Source organism: Idiotropiscis lumnitzeri, chromosome 3 (genome assembly GCF_059441095.1).
Source record: "Idiotropiscis lumnitzeri isolate Australia: NSW breed Sydney's pygmy pipehorse chromosome 3, RoL_Ilum_1.0, whole genome shotgun sequence".
NCBI lineage: Eukaryota > Metazoa > Chordata > Actinopteri > Syngnathiformes > Syngnathidae > Idiotropiscis > Idiotropiscis lumnitzeri.
The window spans coordinates 25,113,546-25,140,603 of NC_142393.1; the positions used below are offsets into that span (position 1 = coordinate 25,113,546).

General features: G+C 41.3%; 2 protein-coding genes across 6 annotated transcripts; one reads left to right on the top strand and one right to left on the bottom strand.

The window, feature by feature from the left end:
• Positions 1 to 1,576: 1,576 nt before the first annotated feature.
• LOC148340599 (protein bicaudal D homolog 2) lies at positions 1,577 to 19,938 on the bottom strand. 5 transcript variants are annotated; one of them, XM_088290324.1, is made up of 11 exons: positions 19,765 to 19,938; positions 18,620 to 18,674; positions 17,838 to 18,170; positions 15,956 to 16,168; positions 15,721 to 15,873; positions 13,405 to 13,893; positions 11,309 to 12,178; positions 9,555 to 9,734; positions 8,296 to 8,447; positions 5,974 to 6,334; positions 1,577 to 4,111 (listed from the first exon to the last, which is right to left on the bottom strand). In XM_088290324.1, exons 3-11 carry the CDS (start codon positions 18,093 to 18,095, stop codon positions 4,106 to 4,108), a joined length of 2,682 nt encoding a protein of 893 aa, XP_088146450.1. In that variant the 5' UTR covers positions 18,096 to 18,170; positions 18,620 to 18,674; positions 19,765 to 19,938; the 3' UTR covers positions 1,577 to 4,105. The 5 variants fall into 5 exon arrangements, with proteins under 5 accessions (XP_088146450.1, XP_088146448.1, XP_088146447.1 ...); XM_088290322.1 differs by having other exon boundaries at positions 19,713 to 19,938; XM_088290321.1 differs by having other exon boundaries at positions 19,129 to 19,938.
• Positions 19,939 to 20,885: 947 nt separating this feature from the next.
• apex2 (apurinic/apyrimidinic endodeoxyribonuclease 2) lies at positions 20,886 to 24,272 on the top strand. Its single transcript, XM_088291144.1, has 6 exons — positions 20,886 to 21,085; positions 21,161 to 21,244; positions 21,419 to 21,599; positions 21,681 to 21,824; positions 21,912 to 21,981; positions 23,191 to 24,272. The coding sequence occupies exons 1-6, from the start codon at positions 20,971 to 20,973 to the stop codon at positions 24,163 to 24,165; spliced, it is 1,569 nt and encodes a 522-aa protein (XP_088147270.1). The 5' UTR covers positions 20,886 to 20,970; the 3' UTR covers positions 24,166 to 24,272.
• The last annotated feature ends 2,786 nt before the right edge of the window (positions 24,273 to 27,058 follow it).

Here is a 27,058-nt window from a genome sequence, read left to right on the forward strand (position 1 = left end):
CGACACGTGAGGAAGGCCATCCAAACGCGTGGTTACCCCAGCTGGTCCTTTGTGAAAAGCCGATCTACCTCCAGAATGGAAAAGAGCAAACTTTATCAGGCGGAAAGAGTGTCAGAAGGAACAATCTTGTTATTTATCTCGGGGTATTTGTTTTAAGGTGGAAAGGCCACATCAAAACAGAAAAGGTCTCTGACGACACCATTTACTGCCCACAACGCTGCCCTTTCAAATATTCCCAAGAAACTCAATAATTGTGCCTCCATTTAGTAACAACAATACAGCCCCCCCCCCTGACTGCAGAAGTTGCCCTCAACCTATTTACAACTGAATGGAATATCAATAAGGGTGCTTCCATGCACATATAGAGTAGCAGGGGCCTCTCTGCCGTGTGCATTTGCAAAAGAATAATACCATCTGCGGTGATGGGGCGCGCCTCCAGCATGGACCATAAATATTTAGGTTTTCCACACCAACTCAGGCTGGTCTGTCCGGTTCGAGAAGCAAAACGGCTTCCAATATAAACAAAGCAGTGCAGTTGTCATCGATTCGATGCACTGAGAAACAAAACAAAATCCCTAAAGAAAGTTTTTCAGTGAAAACATGATCCCTTTATTAGAGCTCAGAGCCCGTGTTTCCATGTGTCGGTTTGCTACGATCGGGGATACCGGAGAGCCCGTAGCACAACCATGTTTTTCACTGCAAAATGATCCCTAAGTTCCACCAACCGGCATATTTGTTTGGGTTTAAGCGCTATTCTGTCTTGGAGGCTGTGATCAAGCTGCAACTGCTGCTTCATAGTTTCCATTGCATCCTTGGTCCACAACAGTGCTCAGATGTTAGCCACTTTGCAATGTTGGATGTCACAAAGTTGATGACAATAGGTCTGTGAAGTTGTCTTGTTTGCGTACTTTCGGTAGCGTAAATGGTACGAGGAGCGCAAATGTTATTACTGTGTGTCTTTATGCAGTAAAATACTCTCAAGTGCAATTTTTATTATGGAAAAAAAATGTGGCTTTTTGGCAGGCCAGAATTTCATTCCTTTCAACAGGGACAGAGGGTTTGAGATCCATGTGTACTGTCTTACAGTATGTTGTAAACATCTACACTATTGTTCAGACGTCAAAATAACGATTAAGGCACAATTAGACAGTTTAAGGGTGCATCACAGCCAAAATAAGATGACATAAAAAACAACTTGCTTCAACCCAAACCCCATCAGACTGCTGAACAAATTAAATCACAATCTGCCAATCAGACTGTGCAATATTTTTTCTTTTGTAAACCTGCTCACTGGAGTGTTAAGATGCTTCTTGAATAGTCCAGCGCCTGCATCTATGCACATTGTGGACATTTTTCATTTTGCACAAATCAGACTATATTAACTCTTTTGTTCAATTGTACTTATGTACTTTGCCTGCCCCCCACTTTTTAATATTCAGTATTTAACTTTTATTTAAAATTCATCACCCCCCTTTTACAATCTTCGTATAAGTGGAGGGAGAATAGAATAAGAATTGCATGACTCAGCGTCACTGTTGTTTTTACTGTGCATGTGACAAACATCTTGACAAAAGAATTCAGTTGGTGTACACTGTACAGTGTCGTTTTGCTTTATTCTGGTTTGCAGGAGAATGAACGGAATTGGTGTACAAATCAAAAGGTCTGCCGGAGTGTGTACATGATGTACTTGAGCTATTTATACAGAAAGCAGAGCACATAAATACAGTTTAAAAAAATCCACAATTGCAATTAAATTACAGATTGAATTAAATAGATGAACAAATCCATACGTTACCTTCAAAAGTAAGAACATTCATGTCAAATATTTTCACTTTTTTAGCGACGACTTGCAGAGTCTCCCATGGAAGCAAATATCTTTACACTGTACCTAAAATGCTTCCCATGCCTTTTGTTACTTTTGTGCAATTCCGATCACAATGGATTCAAAATATATAAATAGAGATCATTCATGTCATCAGTCATTGCCTTCTCTGCAACATTGCACCCAAAGCTCAGTGGTGAAAAGTGAAAATATTCAAATTCACTATAGTCAGTGCTGCTCAGTTTCCACATAATGGAGGGGAAGAAACAAAGACTTCAAATTTCAGTGTTGCAAAGTTATGTTAAAGGACGCTACTCTAAATCTTCAAGTGCAACAAAAACAAAGTGTTGGTTCATAGGTTTATGTAGGACAATTAAAAAAGAACGTGGCTGCTCTAGGGGAATTAATCATTTACCACCTCTTCAGGTGTGTTGACCTTACAACAAACAAGTGTGTGTTGGTGCTTCAGAAGCAATTTAACAAATTCTCTTGACAACTCTGGATGAACATTTCAGCTAAAAGCTACCAGAATTTCAATTAGATTACACTCCCAAATTGTTCAGCCTGAGTGCAATGCCAGTACAGTAATTAGGATTTTTATTTTATTTTTTTTAAAACCCTATAGGGAAAAGCTCGGAATGCACGCAGCAGAACATTCTCATTGCAATCATCGTATGTGCTGAAGTGAATTCATGTAGTATTCATTTTACAGGAGGAAATTACAAGAACGATTAATAAGCTCCAGTGACATGCTAAAAAAAAGAAAAAGAATGCATCCCTAAAAAAACAGTAGTCTAAAACAGCAGACATGATCAAAACAAAAGGCACAAAAATACATTTTGAAAATAAAATCAACAGGATGGGAGATGCAATCAGTTTTTAAACAGTCATTTCAAAACATCCCCAGGTGAATAACTTCAATGTGACGTCAACATTTACTGTGTGTTTAGACCACCAAGTGAGTTTTACTGCATTTTGCGCTTTTCTCTACATTTTGAGCACCAGCCGACAAAGAAACATTTCTGTTTCTGCTTTCCTTCATGTATTTACTTTAAAAGTCAGACGCGCTGGGCTACTGTGAAGTGCTAACCAAGACAGCAAAACTACCCGCAGCTCTCAGCATTTCAAAGGGAAAACATCGCATGTCATATTGTATGGCAAGCGGATTCAACATTTAAAAACTTATCCAGTAACTTCTCTCCGACTAGTTGAAAGTACATTTTGAATAGTTTTCTTTTTTATTCAAGATATCTGTGAAGTATCCTGCTTGAATTAATGGACGGAACTAAAGTTAAGTTTCCTGACTTAAATGGTGAACTCACATCTACGCTGAATGCACATGAAATGACAGCTTGACTGTTCAGAGGCGGGAGAAAAGGCAGACGTGAGACTCTGCAGTGAAAATACGAGCAGAGAAATGAGCGACATTTGCTCAACGGCGCTGGATAAAAACAGTCAGGATGAGGAATCTTGCACTTGACAACTTTTCTACAACCTTTGACGTGGTCCAACTTGTGGAAAAAACTTCATGACCTTTCCAGCAACGGCACATTTTAAATTGCAGACTGTCTGCAAAAATAAAATGGCCATCTAAGATTGTATTAATTTATTTTTTGACCTGAGGTGAAAATTCTATGGCTCACTATTCAAGAAAAGGGAGTGTTTGCTGACAACTGGTTGAAAGGTTGGTAGGTCAGGCCACAGACGCATGACCATAGACATTTTGAAAATGTGACTGTAACGCTTGTTTAGTGAATGAGCCCCCAAGACGAATAACAACAAGCTCGAGACTTGGACGAGAACAACGGTGTCAGTAAGGCTGCATTGCAAACGGGACGGGCGGGGGCGGTCACGTGGATGAGAGCTAAAGGCAAGCTTGCAAAGACACACGTCTCGCAAAAGGAGATTTTGGCGTGAATGAAAGGACAATAAAAACAATAGATGAATGGAATAAATACTGCCGTTGGTAACTCACAACACAGTCTTAATAAAGAAGACCAGATGGAAGTTGGGACCACGTAGGACAAGACACAGCCAATGACTTCACGTAATAAGAAGAATAACAATAAGCAGCACATATTACTCTTCATCCTCCTCCAGGCTGCATGCAAGCGAGTCGGATGAGAGCTGTATTTTACTTTTTAAACTCCATCTTTGTGGGGAATGCAGCGGCACATCTGGGATGAACAGGATGTCTTGAGGCAGGAAGGGAGGAGGGAACCAGGGAGTCAACATGAAGACGGGTCCTTGTGGAGAAGAGAGGGTTTGGAGTAATGGAGTGTTTCAGCGCTGGAGAGACAGGATGAAACACACAGAAAAAAAAACACAAACAAACAAAAAAAAAAAACAGATGATTAGCAACAAAGCTTACCATAAAACACTCATTTGATCAACTGACACACAGGGGTCGAACGCATAAGGCTGTAATCGTAGACCAAAACTAAGATTCTCGGTTTGATTCTTTCTGATGAAATTTAATATTTTAATATTCAAAATACATTTAGTTCAGCAACTCATTCAATGCTGTAGATGTTTGTAATTGTCAACCGGAATACGACCATTGACCACCACTGACAAATGTATTTGACGCATGTCTTTCATCTGTAGGAAATTCAGCTTTGTAAACCACTACTACGACTAAGACTTAATGTGGGGCAGTATCTGGATCTGGATTGGGCACAAACTGTGGAAGCTGGAAGGTGCCTGTAGGGGTGCGGCCATTGTAAAGCCGACACATATACACACAAAGAAATCAGGCTGTTTCGTCCTGATTTTGCCTCTTCCCGACCAAGGACGTCAAACACCTGACTATCTTATGTCTTATAAGATTGCCCTATAAGATGATCCTTTGGTCTAAAGTACGTTAAGAGTGGATTTTTTTCTCCTAATTGGGTCCGACCAAACAGACGTACCCCCGAGTCAATGACTCTGTGAACTTTGACATGATCAAAACATAGCCAATTCTTATCTGACAACTAAGGAAGCGCCGGTGAATAAAACAAGAGTTGTCTAAACTGATGTTTTTAACTTTTTTTTTGTTTAGAAGCGTTTTCCCCAGGTGGCAAGAAGTATTTTCCAAAGCAAGTCTTTTATCGCAAACATCGCCTCTTCTCCTCTTCAGAAACACTTCTACACACATCCAGGAGTATCTGTTCCCTTTCGATTTTGTGAGCTCACGCAAGACTTCTGCCTCAGGGGACTTATTTCAAGATCAATGTTGGGACACAATCTTAGCGTGTGGTTCTCTGCGTTGAGATTATCGGAGCAGACCACATATGCCCAAAACTGTTTTTCTATCTTCATCTGTGAGGTCTGTCACATATTTTTGAAAAATCCTTGTGTGTGGCAGGCCTTAGAGTATTGAAATTTTCGCTTTTGATATTTTATTTTATTGTAAGAGCCCTTACTCATGAAGAAAGAAAATTCATAGGTGCTCGAGTACAATTACACTTGCTGGCGCCTTTACGTCATCGCCTGCGAGCCGATCTTGACTGCGAGCTGTGTGCCCGGGCGGAGGGCGGGGCCTCGGCTTTGCTACCGGAGCGCCTACTGGCATTCACGTGCAAGTCTGACGAGCGCCTGGACTCTCTACAGATGCCAGGAATCCTGCTCCTGCCCGCTGGATCGCTAGCATGATGAGGAGCACCTGTCCGTGTCTCTGGATATTTTGCATTTAAATGAGCCAAAAGCACATCTGACTGAGTCGCTGCCGATGGGTGCGCCGATTTAGACCTGTGAGACAACGGTTGCTTTCTTCGCACAGAATTATCAAGGCGGGACTTATCTCTAGGTTCACTCCATGCTTCGAGCGTGTTAGGATAAGCATGCAAAGCTTTCGACGAGGTTAGATTCTCTACAGCAAACAATGATGACTTGGGTCTGGAGGCAGACACGGGTACGACACGAGTTGTGATGAAAGTGTCCTGGCGTGCGGGGACCGATGTTCTTCGACCGGACGCCGCCTTTCTCGTGTTTGTTTGAATCACTGACTCGCTGCTCTCAGAGCTGATCGAGCTCTTACGCGTGCGGGAGGAACCGGCGCTTCGCTCTGACTGGGAAACATCACTGACACTCTGACTTCGAACAAACGTGGCGTCCCGGGGAGGAAGACCTTTGCTTATCTGGCTGCAAGGAGTGAGCGGGGTTCTTACGGGGCTTGTGTGGAGGCTTCGCGTGAGAGCTCGCAGGTGGTGCGTGGCCATGGCCGGAACGCTGCTCCCCAGAATGGGACTAGCGCGAGGGCTGCTCCTCACGGGGGCGCGCCCCGGACTGTTTCGGGGGCTCCGTGGCGCTCGTCCCGACTTGGTGGCCAGCTCCTTGGCCCTGGAGCGGCGAGGGCTGCTGTTCAAGCTGTGAGGAGACAGCGGGGCCTCCAGATCCTCCAGACGCTGAGTGAGGGCCAGTTTCTGCTGGATGGCCATGCGCAGCAGGGAATTCAGCGTCTTCTTCTCATCCTCGGCAGCTGCCAGCTGTCGTTGCATTTCATCCAACTGGGTGACGTACTGGTCGCACCTGACAGACGCACACACCATGAAAAGATGCAACATGCACAAGTGGCACAAAGCTGTTAAACGACACACATCTCAACCACAGAACAGTGAGGAATACACAGCATTTCACACCTTTTTAGATGTATTAGACATAATGCTAGCAGTTACCAATAACCAGTAGTTAATAATGAAAAACTGGTTAAATGTTAATGGTTAACAAGGAACTAAAAGTTGTCGACAATCCGTGTATAATTCCTTTAAAATTCAAAATAATATAAAGTAACAGATGGCTTTCTGATTAATAAATTTTTTTTTCAATTCAACCAATCATTAGTAAAAATATGTTTGTTTTTTTAGCCAGCAGAATCAAGGTCAGTTATGTTGTTTGGATGAGATTGGCAACATTTTGGAAATTGCGACCTAGTTCTTGCATACTGTTTACGTAATGCAAAGCACAACCAATACGACACACTCACACGCACACACACACACGCACACGAACGCACACAAACACCGTTCAAATTAACTTTAATTATATTACTTCTAATAATTAATTATATTTATCAGTGTGTAGAAACTGATCATGTTAATGATTTTTCACAATAATCATTTAACGAGGTCGGAAAACAAGATGAATACAACGTGCAACACTATTTCTTCAAATTTCTTCAACATTTCTAGGAAATCTTTTTTTAGAATCCAATAATGGGCTACTCATCTGGCACCGTGGTGGTGACCCCTCGAGTAAAGCAACAAAACATGATAAACAATTTTCCAGGTATAACATTTTCACAATGAACCTTTTCTGTGCACTTTTAACCAAAACATGTAACTCATTACATTACCTAATCAGTTAAATATAAAACTCACATACAGTCCTGTGTTGTTTTTCTTTTAGATTGAGCAAAAGAAAAACTAAATCAAAGTCATTTCTTTGTTAAATTAGAAAAATCTTTTCAATATATATATATATATATATATATATATATATATATTTACAGTCAATTGAAAATGGAAAAAACGAGTAATAACAAGGATTGTCAACTCTCCCTTGCACCAGTTTAACTGCATAACATATCCATCAATCCATCCATCTTCTGTACCGCTTCTCCTCACAAGGGTCGCGGGGGTGCTGGAGCCTATCCCAACTATTTTCGGGCAGTAGGCGGGGGACACCCTGAACTGGTTGCCAGCCAATTGCAGGGCACACAGAGACGAACAACCATCCGCTCTCACATTCATACCTCGGGGCAATTTAGAGTGTTCAATCGGCCTGCCATGCATGATTTGGAATGCGGGAGGAAACCGGAGTACCCGGAGGAAACCCACGCAGGCACGGGGAGAACATGCAAACTCCACACAGGATGGCCGGAGCCGGATGCTGTCTCTCACTGTGAGGCCATCGTGCTAACCAGTCGGCCACCGTGCCGACCGCATAACAGATATAACACTGTTTATTCACAAGATGGCGCCACAAAACCTTTTAGTAAGCAAGCGGGTTATAGAGCTTGACTACTGTTTGTGCTCCAACTCCTCTTGGGCGTAATCAGTGGCACCAAGACAATGTCATGGAAAATGATCTGAGGGAAGAACACCTCCCAACTGGCACAATGCAGATCAAAAAAGACATTTCAAACCTATCACCCTGCAAATGGATTCTCAGAACAGGCTTGTGATTATCGCCTTTAATATTGTGCTCTTATTGTTGTAACATCCTAACGCGGTGCCTCTCACATGAGGCCGCTCCCCCTGGCTAAGGTGACCTGGCTCGGAGGGACAAATCTGCACACGGCAGAGCATGTGGTTTGTAATCTTCACGTGAACCAGTGGATTGTCCACACACGGGTGTAATAAGCATCGTAAGCTTATTACACAAGTGGGGGAAAACGCTGCACCACAACCACACGACCATTACTAAGCAAGAAAAACACTCGCAAGGCAGTCACGACAGAGGTACGATTAAAAAAAAAAAAAGATTCTTACCGACTAGCAAACATGACTCTGAGTGAAGAGAAGGTGGCTGCGTCTTCTTTCAATGCTTTGAGTTCATTGCGTAGTTTCATCATAGTTTCAGACACCATGCTCTTCTCCGTCTCATACTTGCTTTTTAAATTGGACAAAGCCAATTCAGCCGTCTAAGAAAGAACAAATGCACAATCACTTTACCTTTGTAAAACAGGAAACAAACAAGATATTAATTGTTGCTGTTTAGGGACGTAACAAAGAGCAGTTATTTTTTTTTTTTTTACCAAATTGAATTGTTCCAGTGTGAAATATATTGAATAAGCATTATAATAATATTAATAATCATGAAAATTAATAATTATATTTACTTAAATTTAAATTGTGCTTAGTAGCAAACTATTTTCTTCTGCAGATAATTTAGCGAATATTTTATACAAAATTCCAAATCTAATCCATAGATTTTGGTCCATGCGACAAAATAAAGCCAGAACCACATTCATGACTTTGCGGGCCAAGTTAAGCAAGTCTGAAAAGAGAAAAGTGATTAGCAGGAATGCTGGCAACAGGCAGCGTACGTTACAATGTCACAGTAATTATGTTTTTTTTTTTTTTTAGCGCCCTTAATTGCTGATTGAATGTCATTTCAGAACGACATTGTGTTGTTGAAGTCGTTAGCAACAGCCTGCGACGGCAATAAAAACGCCCCAACCAGTCCGGAAGATGAGTCAAGCCAACAACTTCAAAATAAAAGCATTCCAGGCACTGATGTGCATTTAAGATTTGGTAAGGAAAGGTTGGCGAAGTGTATTGTCATGCAAAGGATGACCAACCGTTACTACTGTTGGCTCGACTCCTTCGTGCTGACATTCTATACCTAAATAAGCGGGTATCCGAGGCAGAAAAAAAATGCCACAAGCATTTATTTCAACGAGGTACTCAAATTACTCGAGGACTTGTTTTTGGTGACATCACTACCAGCATTGTGTATTTGTTCAGTGGAGGCTGAAACGCTGTGTTGCTTGCAGAATTGATGTTTACACTTCTGTCTTATGTCTGTAATTTTCAGCATATTGCGTGTGTAGTTATATGTTGTCAAGCTCAAAATTTCCACTCTGTTATTCATTTAAAAAAAAAAAATCCTGAATAATGGTAATGGGGAAACTTGACCAATATGCATTTTGGACAGTAAAACATCGACAAAATGAAATGAATATGAAGTTAAATGAAAGATATCAAATTTTTGGGGGTGACTCTGTTCGTTGGTTTCTGTGATTTACCTGTTTGTTGGCCTTGAGCACAGTTCTGAGAGTAGCGATCTGTTCTCGCTTGGTGCTAAGAAGGGACTTGAGTTTCAGTACTTCCTCCAGCAGGCTTTCAGCATCCCTCTCCATCTCCACGCTGCTACTCAGCCCCGAGTAAGGCATAGCACCCCGCTGACGACAGAGGTCCACTGCCACCTGAGGAAACGACGGCAGATTCACATCAAGATCGTGCACAAACAAAGGATACAATTGCCAAACGTTGTGTCAAAGTGACAGGACCCGGTAAACCCAAATAAATACTGCACCTTTTATTGTGCTTAACATGAGTTTACTTGTGTTTCAAACATTGTTTTGCAGTAAAGTTCAATATCCAGTCGAAGCCGCATCGATTAACCTCCGTAATCCGTTCCATTCAAACCCCCGCAGAGCCACGTGTCAACAAGGAATTGGATTTGTGCAGACACGAGCTACTCAGCTCCATTTAACAGTCTGAGCTGAGCATTAGCGGGAGGGCACTTGTGAAGGCGGAACCACTTTGACTCAGAACCAAAGCTCTGCTTTCACTGAGAAATCATTTCACCACTCGAGTGACAGCAAAGCGAGACTATTGTAAATACTGCGTGTCATAGGGCATTTCTGCATATGGAGTACAAATGTCGGACAGAATGTAAAGTTGAGATTTCTTTCTACCTGGAAATTGTGAAAAAGAAATAACATCCAATAAAAATCAACCCAATGCAGCATACATACTTTACAGTAGTTTTTTTTTTGTTATTTAAAAGTTGGAAGTGTTGGCATCATATCACTGTAAATTGCAATTTTTTTTTTTTTGGTCAATGTTGCCTTTGTCCATACAACCCGAATCACATGCAAAGTGGCCCACACTAGCCAGGACGTGAATTGATTAAGAGGATTTGGTCAGCGCCGTCTTTGTTATAAACCAATCGGCAGCTCATGCTTGAACTGTTTCCACCTGTACTGCCCGACACACTGGACTCCGTGTCCTCAGTTGGAGTGGCCAGAACGTGCTCCGACATTGTTTTTTGTGGACTCTGAATAAACAAACAACCCACTGAATTTCCAAAGTGAGTCGGTGTACGATCAGAGCATATTTCCGAACACGCACGAATCAAAATAAGATATTTCCAAGGATCTGCTTTTAAAACACATAATATGTTTGCCTATTTCACATGTGACCAAACCAATAACTCATCAATCATAATGAATTTATGTTTGTGCATTTCCTGCAGTGTTAATGTGAAATACAGTAATATACTTTTTTTTTTTCTTAATAACTCAAAAAGAGAGGTTTACCTGGACCGGTATAGCCAGATCTACCAATGGATTAGAAAAGAAACAGACGAACATTTGAATGTTTTTCCCCATGTTAATATAGAAGAACATTATTTGCCAATGGAGGAGCTGTTGTCCTTCTCCCCATTTTTCCCTCCTTAGTTAAAGTTAAGGAGGAATAAATAAGTATGTCGTTTTTTTAAAAGTTTTATTTCTTTGATTGTTTGTTTTCACTTATTTCTGTATATCTATCTTAAACAGCGCACGGGTCAAACAAAAGGTAAATATAATTTAGTGTTGCGGCTGTAACAAATTAATTACATTCCCATTCATTTCAAAGGGAAACATTACTTCAATTGATGAATATTTTAGGTGACAAACGGGCTCTCAGAAGCAATTGAGTCTGTAACTTGAGGTTCCACTGAAATCGTTATTTGTTACCCACCCCAAGCGCGTTATGTCAAGGGCCGTCTTACCCGCAGGTGTTTGATCTGGCATCTGATGACTGCAACCAAGTTGCGGACATTGGATGGGTCCCTGAAATCCAAATTGGGGGAACCGGGGCAACTAGGAGAGTCTACCGAGGACCCTGAACTGTCCACCTCCCCCATAAACTGCAAAGCCGCAGCTTTGGAGATGAAGGTGTCAGTGGCTCGTGGCTTCTTCTGGGAGTTAGGCGGGGTGGAGATGTGGAGCGGCCTTCTTGCTCCGGCTCCGCCGTGTGCCCTGGCGCTTTCGCGGTAATAGTCCAACGTGACCCGTTTGGGTGTCAGGTTGTTGCACACGCAGATGTGGTGATAGAGGTTGGACAACTCCTCAGAAAAGGCCAGCAGCTCTTCCTGAGCCACACTCAGATGGCCTTCGGAATCGCTGGCTACTTTGCGTGTGGCTCCGATCTCAACCTCCAGTTCACTGATCCGCTCCTGGTCTTGTCTGCTGGACTTGATGCACTGGCGAATCTTGTCAGCCAGCTCCTGGGCCTCCGATCGCCATCGGTCCTTCTCCTGTTTGTATCGTTGCTCCAGGGTGTTATAGCGAGTGCCCGCTTGAGACAGTTCATCCCGCAGCTTCAGAAGCTCTTCGCTGGCTGAACGCATACGTGCCTCGAGCACTTCTTTGCTTTTTGTGTCGACCTCGTAGTCGAAGGTGACGTCAGTGGCGTCTGCATTCTTGGCCCCATCCTCGTCTGCCTCGTGGTTGTGCAGTTGGCGGCTCTGCACAGCCTCCAGCTGTTGGGTGAGAGATCCAACTTTGTCCTCGTGCTGACTCAATGCTTGCTTGGACATCACCAGCTGCATCTGCAATTCCTCCACCTTGCTGATGAGACTCGACTTGTCTCTTTCCGCCTATGTACACAAAACAAAAAGTGGCTAGTATGAACGTATAGTATTGTATTTGCCAGTATGCTCACTTAAGAACTTACGATTGACTGCTGTACGAGATTGCGATTCAAATGAGACAAGATGTGTCCAAACTTATCATTTTAAGATCATGCAGTCAAAGTATAAAAAAATAAGTAAGCGTACATGAAGTACATTTGTGTGTTTTGCAAACAAAAGGACCTCATTTGCACTCTAGCAATTTATTCAAAGGGTCAGTTTTAAGTGGAGACCAGAACTGGACGTTAATCATTTTCAAGAGGACACAAGACGAGGATTCTGTGTGACACACTTTACCCCCAACCACCTTTCTACACTTGCATGCATTTTTAATGTGAAACAGTGGCTGACCCCATTCGGCTCTTCACTCCAAACATCTGCTAGTTTGCCGCTTGTTCACCCAACCCCCAATGTCAGTGGCTCATTAATGATAGATTTCCTTCAAACAGAGAGGGATGCTAACTCTAGACATGAAAAAAAATCTTCAGCACCCCTTTATTTGGTCAATAAATTGGAATTGGGTGGTGAATTGACATCCCTTGTGGCCAAGTTTGACAATACTAGACTGTAAAGAGTACCAGATGCCATTTTCAAACAGTGTCTCTTTTGCTCTCTTTTACAGTAACACCCAACGGATGTGGCCTAAAGCAGGAAGTACAATATTGTTGCCACTTGAAAGTCAACATTCAGCAAAACAACAGATTCCTTTTATATGACTCAAAATAAACTGCACTTTCAGTTCATATTCTGCATGAAGTGGCATTTCACGTATTGGCAGGTTTAGTATTGTATCCGGGTAGAAATTACATGACCATGTGCACAGTGATACTGTATGATAATTGCCAACAAAAGAGCTGAATCAGATATATTCCGTCTCTGGTAGTGTGAAAGTATACATTATTATCTTGTTAAGACAGAATATATAATTTATCTCAATTAGTGGATACCATTCTACTGTCCTCAATGTGCATTCCTATTACTGTTCCAAAACAAGGTAATATGCAAGAAACTGGGACATTTGTATGCTGATAAATGATGATGGAAATATTGAAAAGTAGGGAATAAAACTGATATATACAGGAATTTACTGAATTACCAAAGCATAAAAAAAACAGCGAGCCATGTTGACACGAGAAAACTGAAATGCATATCCAGCTGACAACCACAGGGTTTGACCGCATCTGCTTCCTCACCTGAAGGAGTTGCTGTTTAAGTTTCTGGCTGTCTGAAAAGTGGAGCTCACTTAAGAGGTCGGAGACGAGCCCAGAAGCTGGAGCCCGCAGAAAGATGTCACTGTTGCGTGGAGTGGTGTAACGTTGCATGACACCATTGGTTTTGGAGCCCCCCGTGTGAGCAGAATTGGGCTCGCCGTTAACGCCGCCATCCTGGTCATTTGCCTGAACGTCAGCCTCTCTCGTCCGGCCCTCGTCCTGGCTGTCATCCAGATGGTCCAAGTGGAGCTCCAGGTGTCCCATGGAATCAAAGGGGTTCAGGTTCAAGGCGGACAGTTCTCGACGGAGGCTGTTTTTCTGCTCCCTCTCCTCCTTCAACGATTCCAGGACCTCGTCCAACTGATGCTCTGCAATCTCACGCAGCCTTGCGGCCTCCTCCATCTGAGCCCGCAGCTCCTCCTGCTCCTCATTCTTTTGGCTCAGCTCTAGCTTTAATGATTCAAACTCCACCTGTGATCAAAATAGGAGGGCTATAATTAATTATTTTAACGATCAATGAATCTGTATTTTTTATTTTTTTTTAAATTTTGAGGGAATTTTTTACAATTTTATTTCCATCCCTTCTTACAAAAACAGGACATTGTTTCAAATTGACAGTGCAGAAAATGCACCAAGTAATTAAGAGTCATTTAACGGTTTGGTCCAGGTAAACGTTTATGAAATTTGGCAGAAATGATGGTCATTGTTTTCCAAAGAAAGAACAAATGTTTCATTTGATTCAACATAAAGACAATCAGGTGTTTTTTTTTTAAATTGCAGCAGAAATATTTTTTTTTTTTTTACTGTTGAGAGGCAGGAATTCCAAATATTAGGTCAATTTGAAGTTGAACAATGTCTCTCGATGATTGAACGATTATCAAAATAGATTATTTTGAGAATTGATTAGATGTCGATTAAAAGAGTAACTTTTTAGGTCTTACATTAAATGTCATTAAAGGATAAGCAGTTTGATGTTTTGCATTTTGTTCCTTTTTGGTTTTGTTTATTTCAGGCAACTTCAACTTACATTTTTCTAACAAGCTTAGACTGCTAAGAAAAGAATGATTTGCAATACTATGAGAGTAAATTCATTCTAGCACTTTTCTCTTTCAAAAAAAAAAAACAGTGACCTTAATGTGCAGCTAGACTAAGTAGCAAGCTGTGGTTTCTGGCATAGTGTTACACCCTTACCAGTTCAGTTGGGTTTTCTGTGTACCACATGTTGCATATAACAATTGCATTGTAGTTGCCATAGTGATGCATAGTGCTAATACTCAAGCTAATTATTTACTCCTTTTGTTCTAGCTTGGAAGTAAGTCGCAGCCAATAACTGGTCTGCCCGGTGTCCTTAACGCAAGACGAGCCTTCGGCTGGTTGAGGTTGTGGCAACAAACAATGCGTGGCAGCGATAGAAAATCCGATAGAAGCAAAGCACTTGCATTAAGAGAAGAAGAGAAGAAGAATGTTGAGATTCAACTTTATGATGGAAAAATGTATGCCCCTTAGTATTATATTTTCTGTTGTCTGTCTGTCTGTGTTATTACATTTGTATTGATATCCTGTCATAAGGTATATTAGGGCTGAAATGAATCCTAATCCTAAAAAGTAATATGGGTACCTCGATTTAAAAAAAATACTTGAGGCATTTTTTTCTGCCAAACATTACCTACTTATTTACAGTACAGGTACACCGCCAAGAAGAAGAAATCAAGCTAACTGCAGCAACAATTTTTTATGGTTTGCATGACAATAACACATCGCCAATGTGGTAAGAAGGCCAACTTCAAAATAAGCCTGACCTGAGCAAATAATAGGCACAAAATTGATTTGAAATTGTCCCCAGCAGCGTATCGCGGCGCAACGGCTGACTTGAGATGTGTTCTAAAATTTTTTTGGGGCCATTTGCCATCACAAAATGTTGCTACCGACTTTGAAAGCCGAAAAATGTTCAATCAGCAATTAATGGCGCAAAAAAAAGACTTAAGACTCAGAATGTATTCGTGTTGCGAGTGTTTAAAATTTATGGGGAGAGATTTATCTAAATTCTCACCAATGATTCTAGAGCAGAATATGGTCTAATGCAGTTTACATTTAAGTATAAAATGTTGATCTAAAACAGTTGTTATTAAGAGAAAATCATTTTTTTCCTTCTGTATCTTTAAGCAAGCAAAAGAATATATTTTTCATTTTTATTCGAGTACCTGATTATTTGATTTCAAATTTCAAAATATCCGATAGCAGCCCGAATACATACACTGTATAAACTGTATTGCATACTTTATGTAAGCGATAACTGACCTGGTTTTCTTTGAGCACAGACACTTGCTTTTGAAGAGATGTGTTCTCTTCTTCCAGCTCGCCATTGTCCTGCAATTGGCGTAGCTCACGCACTTTAAATTCCTTCATCTCATCCCTCAGGTGCCCTTTCTCAGCCTCCAAACACTCACAGTCCTGTGTAACACAAGCCACGCTCAAACCACTTCCGAGTATGACAAAGTAGGGCAAGAGTCTTATTCGCATTTGAAAACGGCACCTTCTTTAACTGAGTTGAGACAACCCCAAGCCTGTCGATTTCCGCATGGGCATTGCCGAGAGCGAGTCGTGCTTGCTTGAGTTCTCCATGGACTTCTTCCAACCGGGTTGCCATGGCAGCCTCTTTAGATGCCGTCTCCTGCAGCAGGTTCTCCTCCCGGTATTCTCCATCAGCGGCTGCACGCTTCTGGCTACTCAGAGAATCTGCAAACGCCTTTCAGCAAACAATGAGAGTTGCAGAGCGAATAATTAACAAGGTAAATCAAACATAATTCATCAGGCGGATGTCAAAGGGTCAAAGAAGCCAAGTCTTTCACTACGACAATTCAGAGTGGGCTGTAGAAGCTAAATATTACAACACATTAGTTATGTATTTTAAGAAATAATGTGATGATGCTGCTATTGCATATACTGTATACAACTACCTTACTCTCTGAAGATCTTAAAATGCTAAATATTAACTACAAATTAAAGAGAAAGGAGGATTTAAGGATTACACTTCATCTTTAAGGATAATGTGATTAATTGATTTTGGGCTGCAACTAACAATTCATTTTATAATCGATGAATCTGTTGATTTTTCTTTCTCGGTTAAACGAATCAATTTCACACATTACGATGTGTGTGTGTCATCCAAAATATTGCGAGTGTCGTTCTAATATTTTCAGACTATTATTATCATATTTTTATATATGTTCACTCCACATATATTTTGGTGACAATCGGTTATGTTTTGTCGACATAGAGTTGTGATAGAAGTGCCATTGGAGGCTCGCCAGCTGACTGCATTGTTAGCCATTGTACTTTTAATGCCCCCCCCCCCCCCCCCTACACAAACTCACTTTCTCCTACGAAGAACATGAAACCTGATGTTTGGAGTTATTTATAAATGATGGCATCTGGCATTTTTCTTGCACAATAGACCGGTAAACGAGTCAGAAATGAATAGTCTAGCGGACAGCATGCGAGGCGTCACAGGGATCACGTGAAGTGCTCCGAAATGTCCAATTATGGCTGCGATCCTGGAATCGCATTGTTTTGATACTTTCTTTTCACAAAATCAGACGTGATTGATGTTTGCACTTTTATTCCTTATACACACGCTGACAAATTGAATCTGTTCCTTCAAGAATGTGCAAACATCCTGGGGAATAAAAACCTCTAAAGATTATCAAGTGCTTGGCGATGACGCATAATATCAAATACCTTATCAATGACACTAGGCTATTTTGACATAAGCAGGAAAACATAATACAATAGATATCAGTTACTGAGGCTGAAAGAACAATAGCGTTACACGGAATTGCTAAGTGCGTATAACTGCACACTGATATGTGATTATAAGATGCTAATTGACAACATATGAGCCCGTGCTACTTTATTAAAGCTTTGCCAAAGCCGGCACACGTGACATTTCAAAATACAATAGCTGGAATTCTTCAGCACAGCACATTTTGTAACATAAAGAGCGTTGCTTATTAATATGTTATGCAGGAATGCATTTTTTATGTTGACTACCCAGAATGATGCTATTTCAATGTTTAATGTTCTCAAAATCTGTTTCAAAAGGGCAGAAGAAATGTTTTTCTCACTAATTGACAGCCATTTATCAACAACAGCAGACCTCTCTTTTTAATGTCCTCAACATCTCACTAGGAGCGTGAAAATTAATCGGAGGAATGTGAACCAGAAAAAAATATGATTCATGTTGCTCAGGATAAGGCTTAGAATAAAGATGCCAGTTTTTTTCAATGATGCTTTCTCTTTCTCTTTCACTATATCCAGTTAAAAGGTAGAGCCTCAGCATATCAAATAATGGTGTCTGAAAACAAATCAATTGTGTTTGCGGTATAAATATACCAGGATGCCTTAGGCCCTCCTACCTCTTTCAGTTGCTGCAGTTCAGCTTTGAAGGCTTCATGCTCCTCTTCCAGTTGCCGATTTTTGATCTTGAGCGCTGAACTCTCCTCGAGCACCACCAGGCCATAGCGGGCGGCCTGCAGCTTTTCCTCTGTGGCCTCCTGAAGCTCAAGAGTCAGACGCACCACTTCGGCCCTCAGGTCTTCACTCTCCATCTCGGCATCCTCGTCCCCCGCCAGCGCTGCAGCTGCCACGTCCGCATCGGCCTCTGGCTCCAGCATGCTTGCCTGGCTTCCCACTTGTCTTCCAGCCTGCTCCTGCAACCACCTTTACAACCTCACTCTCATTACGCCACCCTAATAAAAAGGCAGAAAACGCACATTAAAGGAATCACTTAAAGACAATTAATGTGGCCTACTGTAAACGAAAACAAAAGGGTGTCCCTAGATTCTAGACACAATGGAAATATCTTGCAATGAAATATAGTTTCATTCCTACAGAGTTTAATCATGTAAATATTATATTAAATAGCAATGGGCGAGTACTCAAACCAGGTATCGGCCCAGTACCAATATCAGGCACTTGTTACCAATATTGTTTCACATTGCATTAGTCCCTTTTGTCAGTAGTTGTTGCTACACTGCAACAGTTTAACACAACAAGAATAATCTTGTGTCAAAAAAACGTCTTTGGTCAGAATTGTCTAAGTATTTATTCAAATTTGATCAATGAAAAGTAATACTGATATTGGTACTTGATATCAACCTTTGCATTACAAATATCGGAAATCATACAAACAACGCACCTTGTAATTATTCCATCTATCCATTTTCTGAAATGCTTGTCCTCATAAGTGTGAGCTGGAGCCCCAAAAAGACAATTTTATCAGACAGAAAATTTCTCAGCGACAAATCATCCAATTTTTAAGTTGTTAATGCTTTATGCTCATTCCAACACCATGCTGCATTTTGACAGACTGTCATTCTTGGGGAATCTTGGCGCGTTGCCATAATTGCTCAAAATCTCAACCACATCTTACTTTACTTTTTTTTATTCGTTGTTTTTTTTAACACCTTTCGTCGAAAACGTCTATTTTGCCGAGGTAAGGGGAAGTACAGACATGTCAAATATAGGGAGTAAAATGTAATCTACAGTAGAAAAATAAATACTCAAGCAAGTAGAGAAACTTAAAAAAAATACTTATATGCGATAATAAGCATTTGTACTTCCAGCAGAGCAAAGCGTGCACCTTGCAAACAATAGACACGCAACACTTTCAGTGTGACTCGAACCAACCATCAAGACATTGCCCACCACTGTTTGTAGCACAGTTATACGCCGAATTCCCATGCCATGACCAAATAATACGGTTGGTATGCAGTTTGGGTGGGGCAGACGGTCAGCATTTGTTCACGTCCTCTCGATTGGGCCAACATGGAAACGCCAGCTGCCTGCCAGCTCGTTGTCCGGCGATCGATACCCACTCGTGTATCCGGTAGCATCTGTTTCCCCTGCGCCACAGCACAGCTTCTCAAATGGCTGCTTCCGTGAGAGAACATTTCAAGCAGCAGACCTTTTTTTAAACACACTAAGCCACACTGTGTCTGTCAGTCAGAACTATTCGCCCAGGACTAGGAGCGCCAAAGACCAACACGAAACACACGCTGGTCGGACAGCTAGCAAGTACAAGTTAGCCATTACGCGGCAGAATTACTTGACGCTTCTAGCTGAACACGCTGCGTGGATGGAAATGCAAAGTGGATGTTCAAGCGCCATTGCTTTCCGCTGTATCTTGATGTAGAAAAGCCGACTCAGTGAGAAGTCATCTTGACGTCATCCCGCTCAGACGAGCTCATTTAGCAACGGAGACAACATCGGCAAAACGGAATGTTACGAACCGTAAGCGTTTTTCTTTTCGCCCCGCTTTTGTACTGCCAAGATGTGACTTACGCCGGTAACTGCGCGCAGCTCCCGTGGCGTGGGAGCTGTCAGTTGGAGTGTATCCTACACGGAGGCCCGCAGCTACTGTGGATCCGCTTATCTCACTCGCCTGGCCGGGTTGGGCTGGAGTCTCTCGGTGAGGTCGAGCCGAGTGCGCTGCGCTCAGTGTCCGACTGTCGCGTCAAAAGCGCGCCGAAATGTCAAAGCACAACTGCGCCCTCTATCGAACAATCGAGGACTTGCACCTTCCCAGTGCCGTGTGGCAACTACAGATGGCAAGCCTTTCATCCGAATATTTAACAGCTTGCATGATATGTGTCTGTAATGCTACCAAAATAAACTTCTCTTCGATTATGAAAATGTCAGAATCAAATTGTTCTTATCTCAAACTGCAGTTACAGATGTTTTTATACTCGGGAACTGACCTTGAGAGACTGCAAGTCACATTTATGCTATAGAGATCTTGGAGGTAAATTTCAATTATTCAAAGCACAATATTATTTTTGATCTATTTAAAGTACAATTCCAGATCGTCAAACTCGGCCTTTAAATGTTGAATCCACTTGTCGTAGGCCAAAAACACACACAATCCCTGATTTCTATTCTGAACTGACGCGCACTGCTTCGCACATTAAACCTTCATTCGGCAATATAATGCGTGTGCTTATTATACATATTTCCTATGTTGGAATCATAATATGAGCTGTAAATAAAGAGTCTGATTTAATGTCTATATTTTTGCACATATATTTTCATTTTTTATGTCCCCCATATTCACATGCACTCATTTTGGTTGTGTGATAAATATATTTGGTATTACTGATACTAGTCTCACTTTTTGAGGTACCCGCACCGGACCTACCACCAGCAGAAAATCGCGTCATTTGCCACATCTAATATGGCGACGATGTTTACGTAGGATGCTTGTCAAGGCGCTGTCTAGGTATATATACTGTCTATAGTGACGGTGGCCTTCACGTTTTATTTGAATTGGAAATTTCAGATTTTTATACATAAAATTGTGAGATAATTAAAGCTCTCTATTGAACAACATGTAATTACGGTGTCTAAATAGCGACGGAAAAATACACTTCCGGTTGCGACCCTCGACTTCCTCTGTACTTCCGGGTGAATGGTAAACCTTCCCACTCGTAGTCCTACTATCACTTTCCCTGCTTCCGAGTGTGGTGCATATTTTAAAAAGTATTTTACATAATGAAGATAGTCACCTGGAATATAAATGGTATACGGACGTTCAGATGTGGAATCAAAAAGACGCTCGATGCATTGGAAGCGGATATAATATGCTTGCAGGAGACCAAAGTAACAAGTAAGAGAACATGCAGGATTATTGAAATAGTTAATGATAACTGTTTTATTTTTAACAAACTCGAATCGCTCATAGGAGACCTGCTCGATGAGAGGACTGCCATCGTTGATGGCTATAACTCCTATTTCAGCTTCAGTCGAGGACGCAGTGGCTACTCAGGTTTGTTGCCACCGTTTTGGTTTGATTTTCTTGTCTTTCAGTTACGCCAGCAATTTGAATATGATGAAGAACAAAAATCCTCCTAAACTGACTCATTAGAGGATCAACCCCTGCAATTTCACAGAGAAGGGCAGCCAGACTTTCTTGATGTCACATTATACTCACTGTGTATAGGTGTCGCAACTTATTGTAAGGACGGTGCCACACCATTTGCTGCTGAAGAGGGTCTTACTGGTCTGTTGACCAATCACGCGGCACCTGTAGGTTGCTATGGTAACCAATCCGAGTTTACAGATGAGGAGCTGCAGTTTCTGGACAATGAAGGACGAGCCATCATCACGCAACACAGAGTACAGTAAGAACATCAAGTCAATTGTGCAATCTATGTTTATATATGGCCGCACTTTTTATTTCCTATTGTTGTTTGTCCTGCCAGGTGTACAGACAAAATCCAAACTATTACTGTGATAAATGTTTACTGTCCGCGAGCTGACCCGGAAAAGCCAGACCGAAAACAGTTCAAACTGCAGTTCTACAAGCTGCTTCAGGCGCGTGCTGAGGCTATGCTGAAAAACGGGAGGTGAGAGAGCTTCTTGCATTCATTGCCTTAAACTTTCACGAACTCCACATTTCCACATTGCTGATTTCACTTGTTTTTCTTTTCTAGCTCTGTCATCGTTTTAGGTGATGTAAATACCTCTCATCGACCAATTGACCACTGTGACCCAAATGAAATTGTAAGTACTGTACATGGTTTACATGAAAGTGAAGCTTTATTAAGTCAAAGCACGTAATATTTGACATTAGAAAAAAAGTGGTAAACCAAATCCATATAACAATGTGAAACACGAATAGTAAACTAAACACAACTATGCCCCCCCCCCCGGTTCTTTTTAAAAAATAAAATAAAACGCCTCTCTCCAAAGAATTGTATCCATGGTTGGTCAATAAATGTGTTAAGTAGTGTACTGTGTATTTTTCATGTATTTATTGGTAGGAAAAACAATTATATAACTCCCTATATAGTGTATGATATTGTTAAAAAATGTTTTTGCAGATCATCATTGTCACAATTAGGCTTCTCCACAATCAGTAATAATATCTCCAGACACTATATGAGGAAATAGAATAGTTCCGTATAAACTAGTTCAATTGGGTCCGTAACGCAAAACACTTTCATCCAAAATAATTTTTCTCCGGAAATGAAGTTAAACAATTCCTTTCCAGCTGCCCAAAAAAATGACAGTTTTTGTATTGTTTATTTTAGGGAGAAAAAAATGCTCCTCCATATTCGAGTGTTGTGGAAAGTAAATTGTAAATAAAAAATGACATAATTCAATGTAAATAATTAAATAGTTTGTGCATTATGATCAATTCATTGTGGCTTCTTTTGTCACGTGCGAGTTGGCCTTCAAGGGTCAGCATAATACTGTACAATCAGAAAGTGAAAAATTGTTTCACAGCTACTTTAAGTGACCCAGTAAGCTGCAGTAATGTTAGTCTTTTTCTTGCATAGGATAAATAATATATGCATAGAATGAGTGTTGTATTTTCTGTCTAAATGTTTTTGGTGCACCGTTTGTGTTCGAATGTCTGTTGCTTTAAAGCAGGTGTGCCCAGTTTAGATGACTCCCTTCTCCAACACACCTGATTCAAATGATGAGGATCATTATCAGCCTTCTGCTACGCTTGCTGATTAACTGATCATTTGAATCAGGTGCGTATGAGGAGGGAAGCATCTAAAACATGCTGGATAGGGGCTCTCAAGGACCTGACATGGGCTCCCCTGCTTTAAAGTGTGATAACAGCAGTGTGGTAAACTCACACTGGGAGAGGCAATAAACAGATTGAAGCCTAATTTTTTTGACGTATTGCTCACTATTTGCTACTCTGATGCTTGTTGTGAAGTGAGTTGTGTTGGGTTCACTGTTTCTTTCATTCCCCAGGATGACTTTGAGGACAACCCTGGCAGGAAATGGCTGAACGTCTTTTTAAGGGACGACAAAGCAGATTTTTCCCAATGTGGCAAGTTTGTCGACACATTTCGCTATTTCCACCCTACTCGCACCGGCGCTTTCACGTGCTGGTCCACTCTCACTGGAGCTCGCCGTACCAACTACGGCACGCGCATTGACTACATCTTTGCTGACAATCAGCTTGCAAAGGAGCAGTTTGCGGCAGCCGACATCATGCCAGAAGTGGAGGGCTCGGATCACTGTCCCGTGTGGGGGGCTCTACGGTGCCCTCTGCTTCCCAACTCCAAGCCGCCCCCTCTTGCTACCTGCTACCTGCCCGAGTTTGCCGGCAAACAGCAGAAACTCTCACGCTTTCTGGTTAAGGTGGACCAAAAGTCATGTCAGAGTCAGACCGGGTCAAAGGAGGAGCTGCCAGGATCTCAGGACGAAGCTGAAAGGAGGGAGAATATCAATGTCACGGGCACAAAGAGAATCATGAGGACAGAGTCTGTTAACCAGACGGGCAAAAAGGTCAAAACTGCAAAGACTTCTTCAAAACCACAGGGCAACCTTCTTGCCTTTTTTAAACCCAAAAACGAAAAAGCACTTATCTTACAGAATTCCTTCAAAGTGTCCTCAATACGGGACGGGCTCTCGCCGGATGTTGCATCACAGCTCCACAGTGCCACGCAAGACAAGACGACTCAAAGTGAACATTTGAGCACACACGCATGCAACCCACGCAGTGATAAAGGAGCATCTTTTGACTTTTGGAAGTCCGTCCTTCACGGCCCTCCCCCGACGCCCGCCTGCAAGGTTCACGGTGAGCCCTGTGTGCTTCGCACTGTCAAGAAGGAGGGGCCCAACGTGGGCCGGCAGTTCTTTGTATGTGCCCGGCCTCAAGGGCATGCTGCCAACCCAGAGGCTCGCTGTAACTTCTTTGAATGGGTTGACAGGGGCAAGTGACCCACCCCCCAAAAAAAAAAAAAAACAACACACTTTCCTAATGTTTCACAATTTGTGTACTATGAAATTACTTTTGTTAGACTGAATAAAATAGTGTTTTATAAGAATTCAGGTTTCATTATTCCACGGCAGAAGTGGCAAAAATAGTCAAATTTGACTAAAACTGTAGTAGTCTTGTGCTTTGAAAAAGTAGAAGTAGTAATTTTGCTCCAGTACTTAAAAAGAAGTAGACTTAAGTGTACATACAGGTACAAAATAATTTTACTGTTCATGAATGTAGTTTTCAAATATAGTAATAAAGTATATTTTATTTTATTATTTATTTATTTTTATATAAAGTTCAGTTCATTTGCAATGACAGTTACCGCATTGGCTAATACAATGACTGCAAGTAATTCAAAGTAAAAAAAAAATAAACAAAATAAAATTAGACCAAACAAAAATGCAATACAATACAATACAAACTTATTTATATAGTACATAATGAATGATAATAGTAATATACTCATTCCCCTTGAGTCAATAATCTATTTTACATTTTATGGTAATGTTTATTTTTCTGTTATTATAGGGTAATGTGCCTTTAATGTATTATTATTATTATTATTTCATTTATTTATTTATTTTTTGCTGGCAGAAACTGGATCCCATCTCATTCAGCTGCCAACTACAGTACAGGACTTAGGTTCCTCTAGATGGCACTGTTGTGAGCTGCAGGCACACTTTGAACCAGCAGCTTTTTTAAAGTTAGAAATTCTCAACCCATTGCAGTAAGACGTGCATGGCTCCGCAGAGCAGTAAGTCACAATTTTTAGTTATGTTTTCCACTGCTTGCGTATAGCACTGAGAGGGACAGTGGATCTAAGCAGGCACCAAGTTGCACTACATTTTCGATACAGTATTTGGTAAAGTAACTGAAACCTGCATGGGACTGGGTTGTCCTGCAGAAAATGCAGATAATTTCCACCTCATCCATTCCTCCTCTGCTCTTCTCCTAAAGATTCACTAAAAAGTACAGGTTCAATATGAACCAACATGCTGGAACTTCTCTCAAATAGCAATAAATGCCGATCAGGTGAAAGAGTGAGTAAAAGACTCTTGACACTTTAAAAAAGAATATGTGCAGTGTGGCCAACGCAAAGCAGAACTGTTTTACACAACTGCACGTCGATGGTAAAGAAAACAAACACCGTTAGCTAATTTCATGTAGCCTACGACTGCTAGTTAGAAGGATTTGTAATCCCTCCACAGGGAGTCCAGGATTGGCACTTAATTGAACTTTCATTCATAGACGAGCTGTAACAGTCGCAATTGACGCTCAGGCACTAAACATGCAGATTGTCTAACAGGTTAGCTCAGTTAATAGCCAGCCAACTCTACATAGGGTTATGATAAATTTGGACTTTTCATTATAATTAACTTCTATTTAGTTGTTTTTGTGTTTGAATCAGTTTTAATTCATTTTAGAGTGGGTTTGTTAGTTTTATTTATTTTTTTAGACAAAATTGTTTTTTTTTTATTTTAATTTTAGTTCTTTTGTGTGATTCCTTTAAATAATAACTAATAATAACTCAGACAAACTCCCTGAGCATCCCTTGGACCACAGTGCACAACAGCAGTACCACACCTGTTCTATGATATATATGTTACAAAAAAATTCAAACAGTCTACATATGAAAATAGAATAGATCATTGAATAGAGATTTGTGATCTAATCAGCCCTACTTAAAAAAATAACAACCATCATTTTAAGCATGATTTATTAATTCTGAATAAAATCTGTTCCAAATGGCCCCACATTATCCACTCACAAATAATTAAAATCATGTCTTGAGACACCAGTCCTGGAACATTTCTGACACATCTCATATGTTCTATTTGCCCGGAGGCCGAACTCCGCCGTCTCAATATTTGGAAGACAAAAGACAAATGTGTGCTGTCATGAATTCTAATATGGCACATGTGAGGTTTTAAGAGTCTGGTATAGAAAACACTAGTCATCTGACTCTATGGGGTTACTAAATTAAGTAGCTGATGTTCAATATGGCATCAGTATCTTTTCTCATCAGATGAAATGTTATTGACTGTGCAGGAGTGTTGCTCGCAAATATAAGAATTTGATTAAAGGAGGCAATTAAAGTCTAATTATATGAATGGACAACATACGTAAGTGTTTTAATGGACTTATTGGGGAGGCACAACTTCCAGTGAAAGATTAGTGGCAGCTGAGATAAAGAAAATGGGCGTTTCCTGGGCGTGCAAACAAAACTCCCATGTCACTATCGTCAAACTTTATCAGTTAACTGAAATCTCACCGCCAAGAAGTGAAGCAAATGGAATTCATTCTAGTTGTGTCTCGAGGCATTACAAAAATCTCACGGCACATCAAACAAAAATGTCTGTCTCTCGCGCACTCTCGCTCTCTCTCTCTCTCCGTCTCTCTCGCTCTCTCTCTGTCTCACTCTCTCGTTCCCTTTCTCTCTCTCTCTCACTCTCTTTATATATATATATATATATATAAAAATATAGATAAATAGGGTCGCGGGGGGTGCTGGAGCCTATCCCAGCTATCTTCGGGCAGTAGGCGGGGGACACCCTGAACTGGTTGCCAGCCAATTGCAGGGCACACAGAGACGAACAACCATCCGCACTCACACTCATACCTAGGGGCAATTTCGAGTGTTCAATCGGCCTGCCATGCATGTTTTTTGGAATGTGGGAGGAAACCGGAGTACTCGGAGGAAACCCACGCAAGCACGGGGAGAACATGCAAACTTCACACAGGATGGCCGGAGCCGGGATCGAACCCATGCCCGATGCTGTCTCTTACTGTGAGGCCACCGTGCTAACCAGTAGTCCACCGTGCCGCCATATATATATATATATATATATA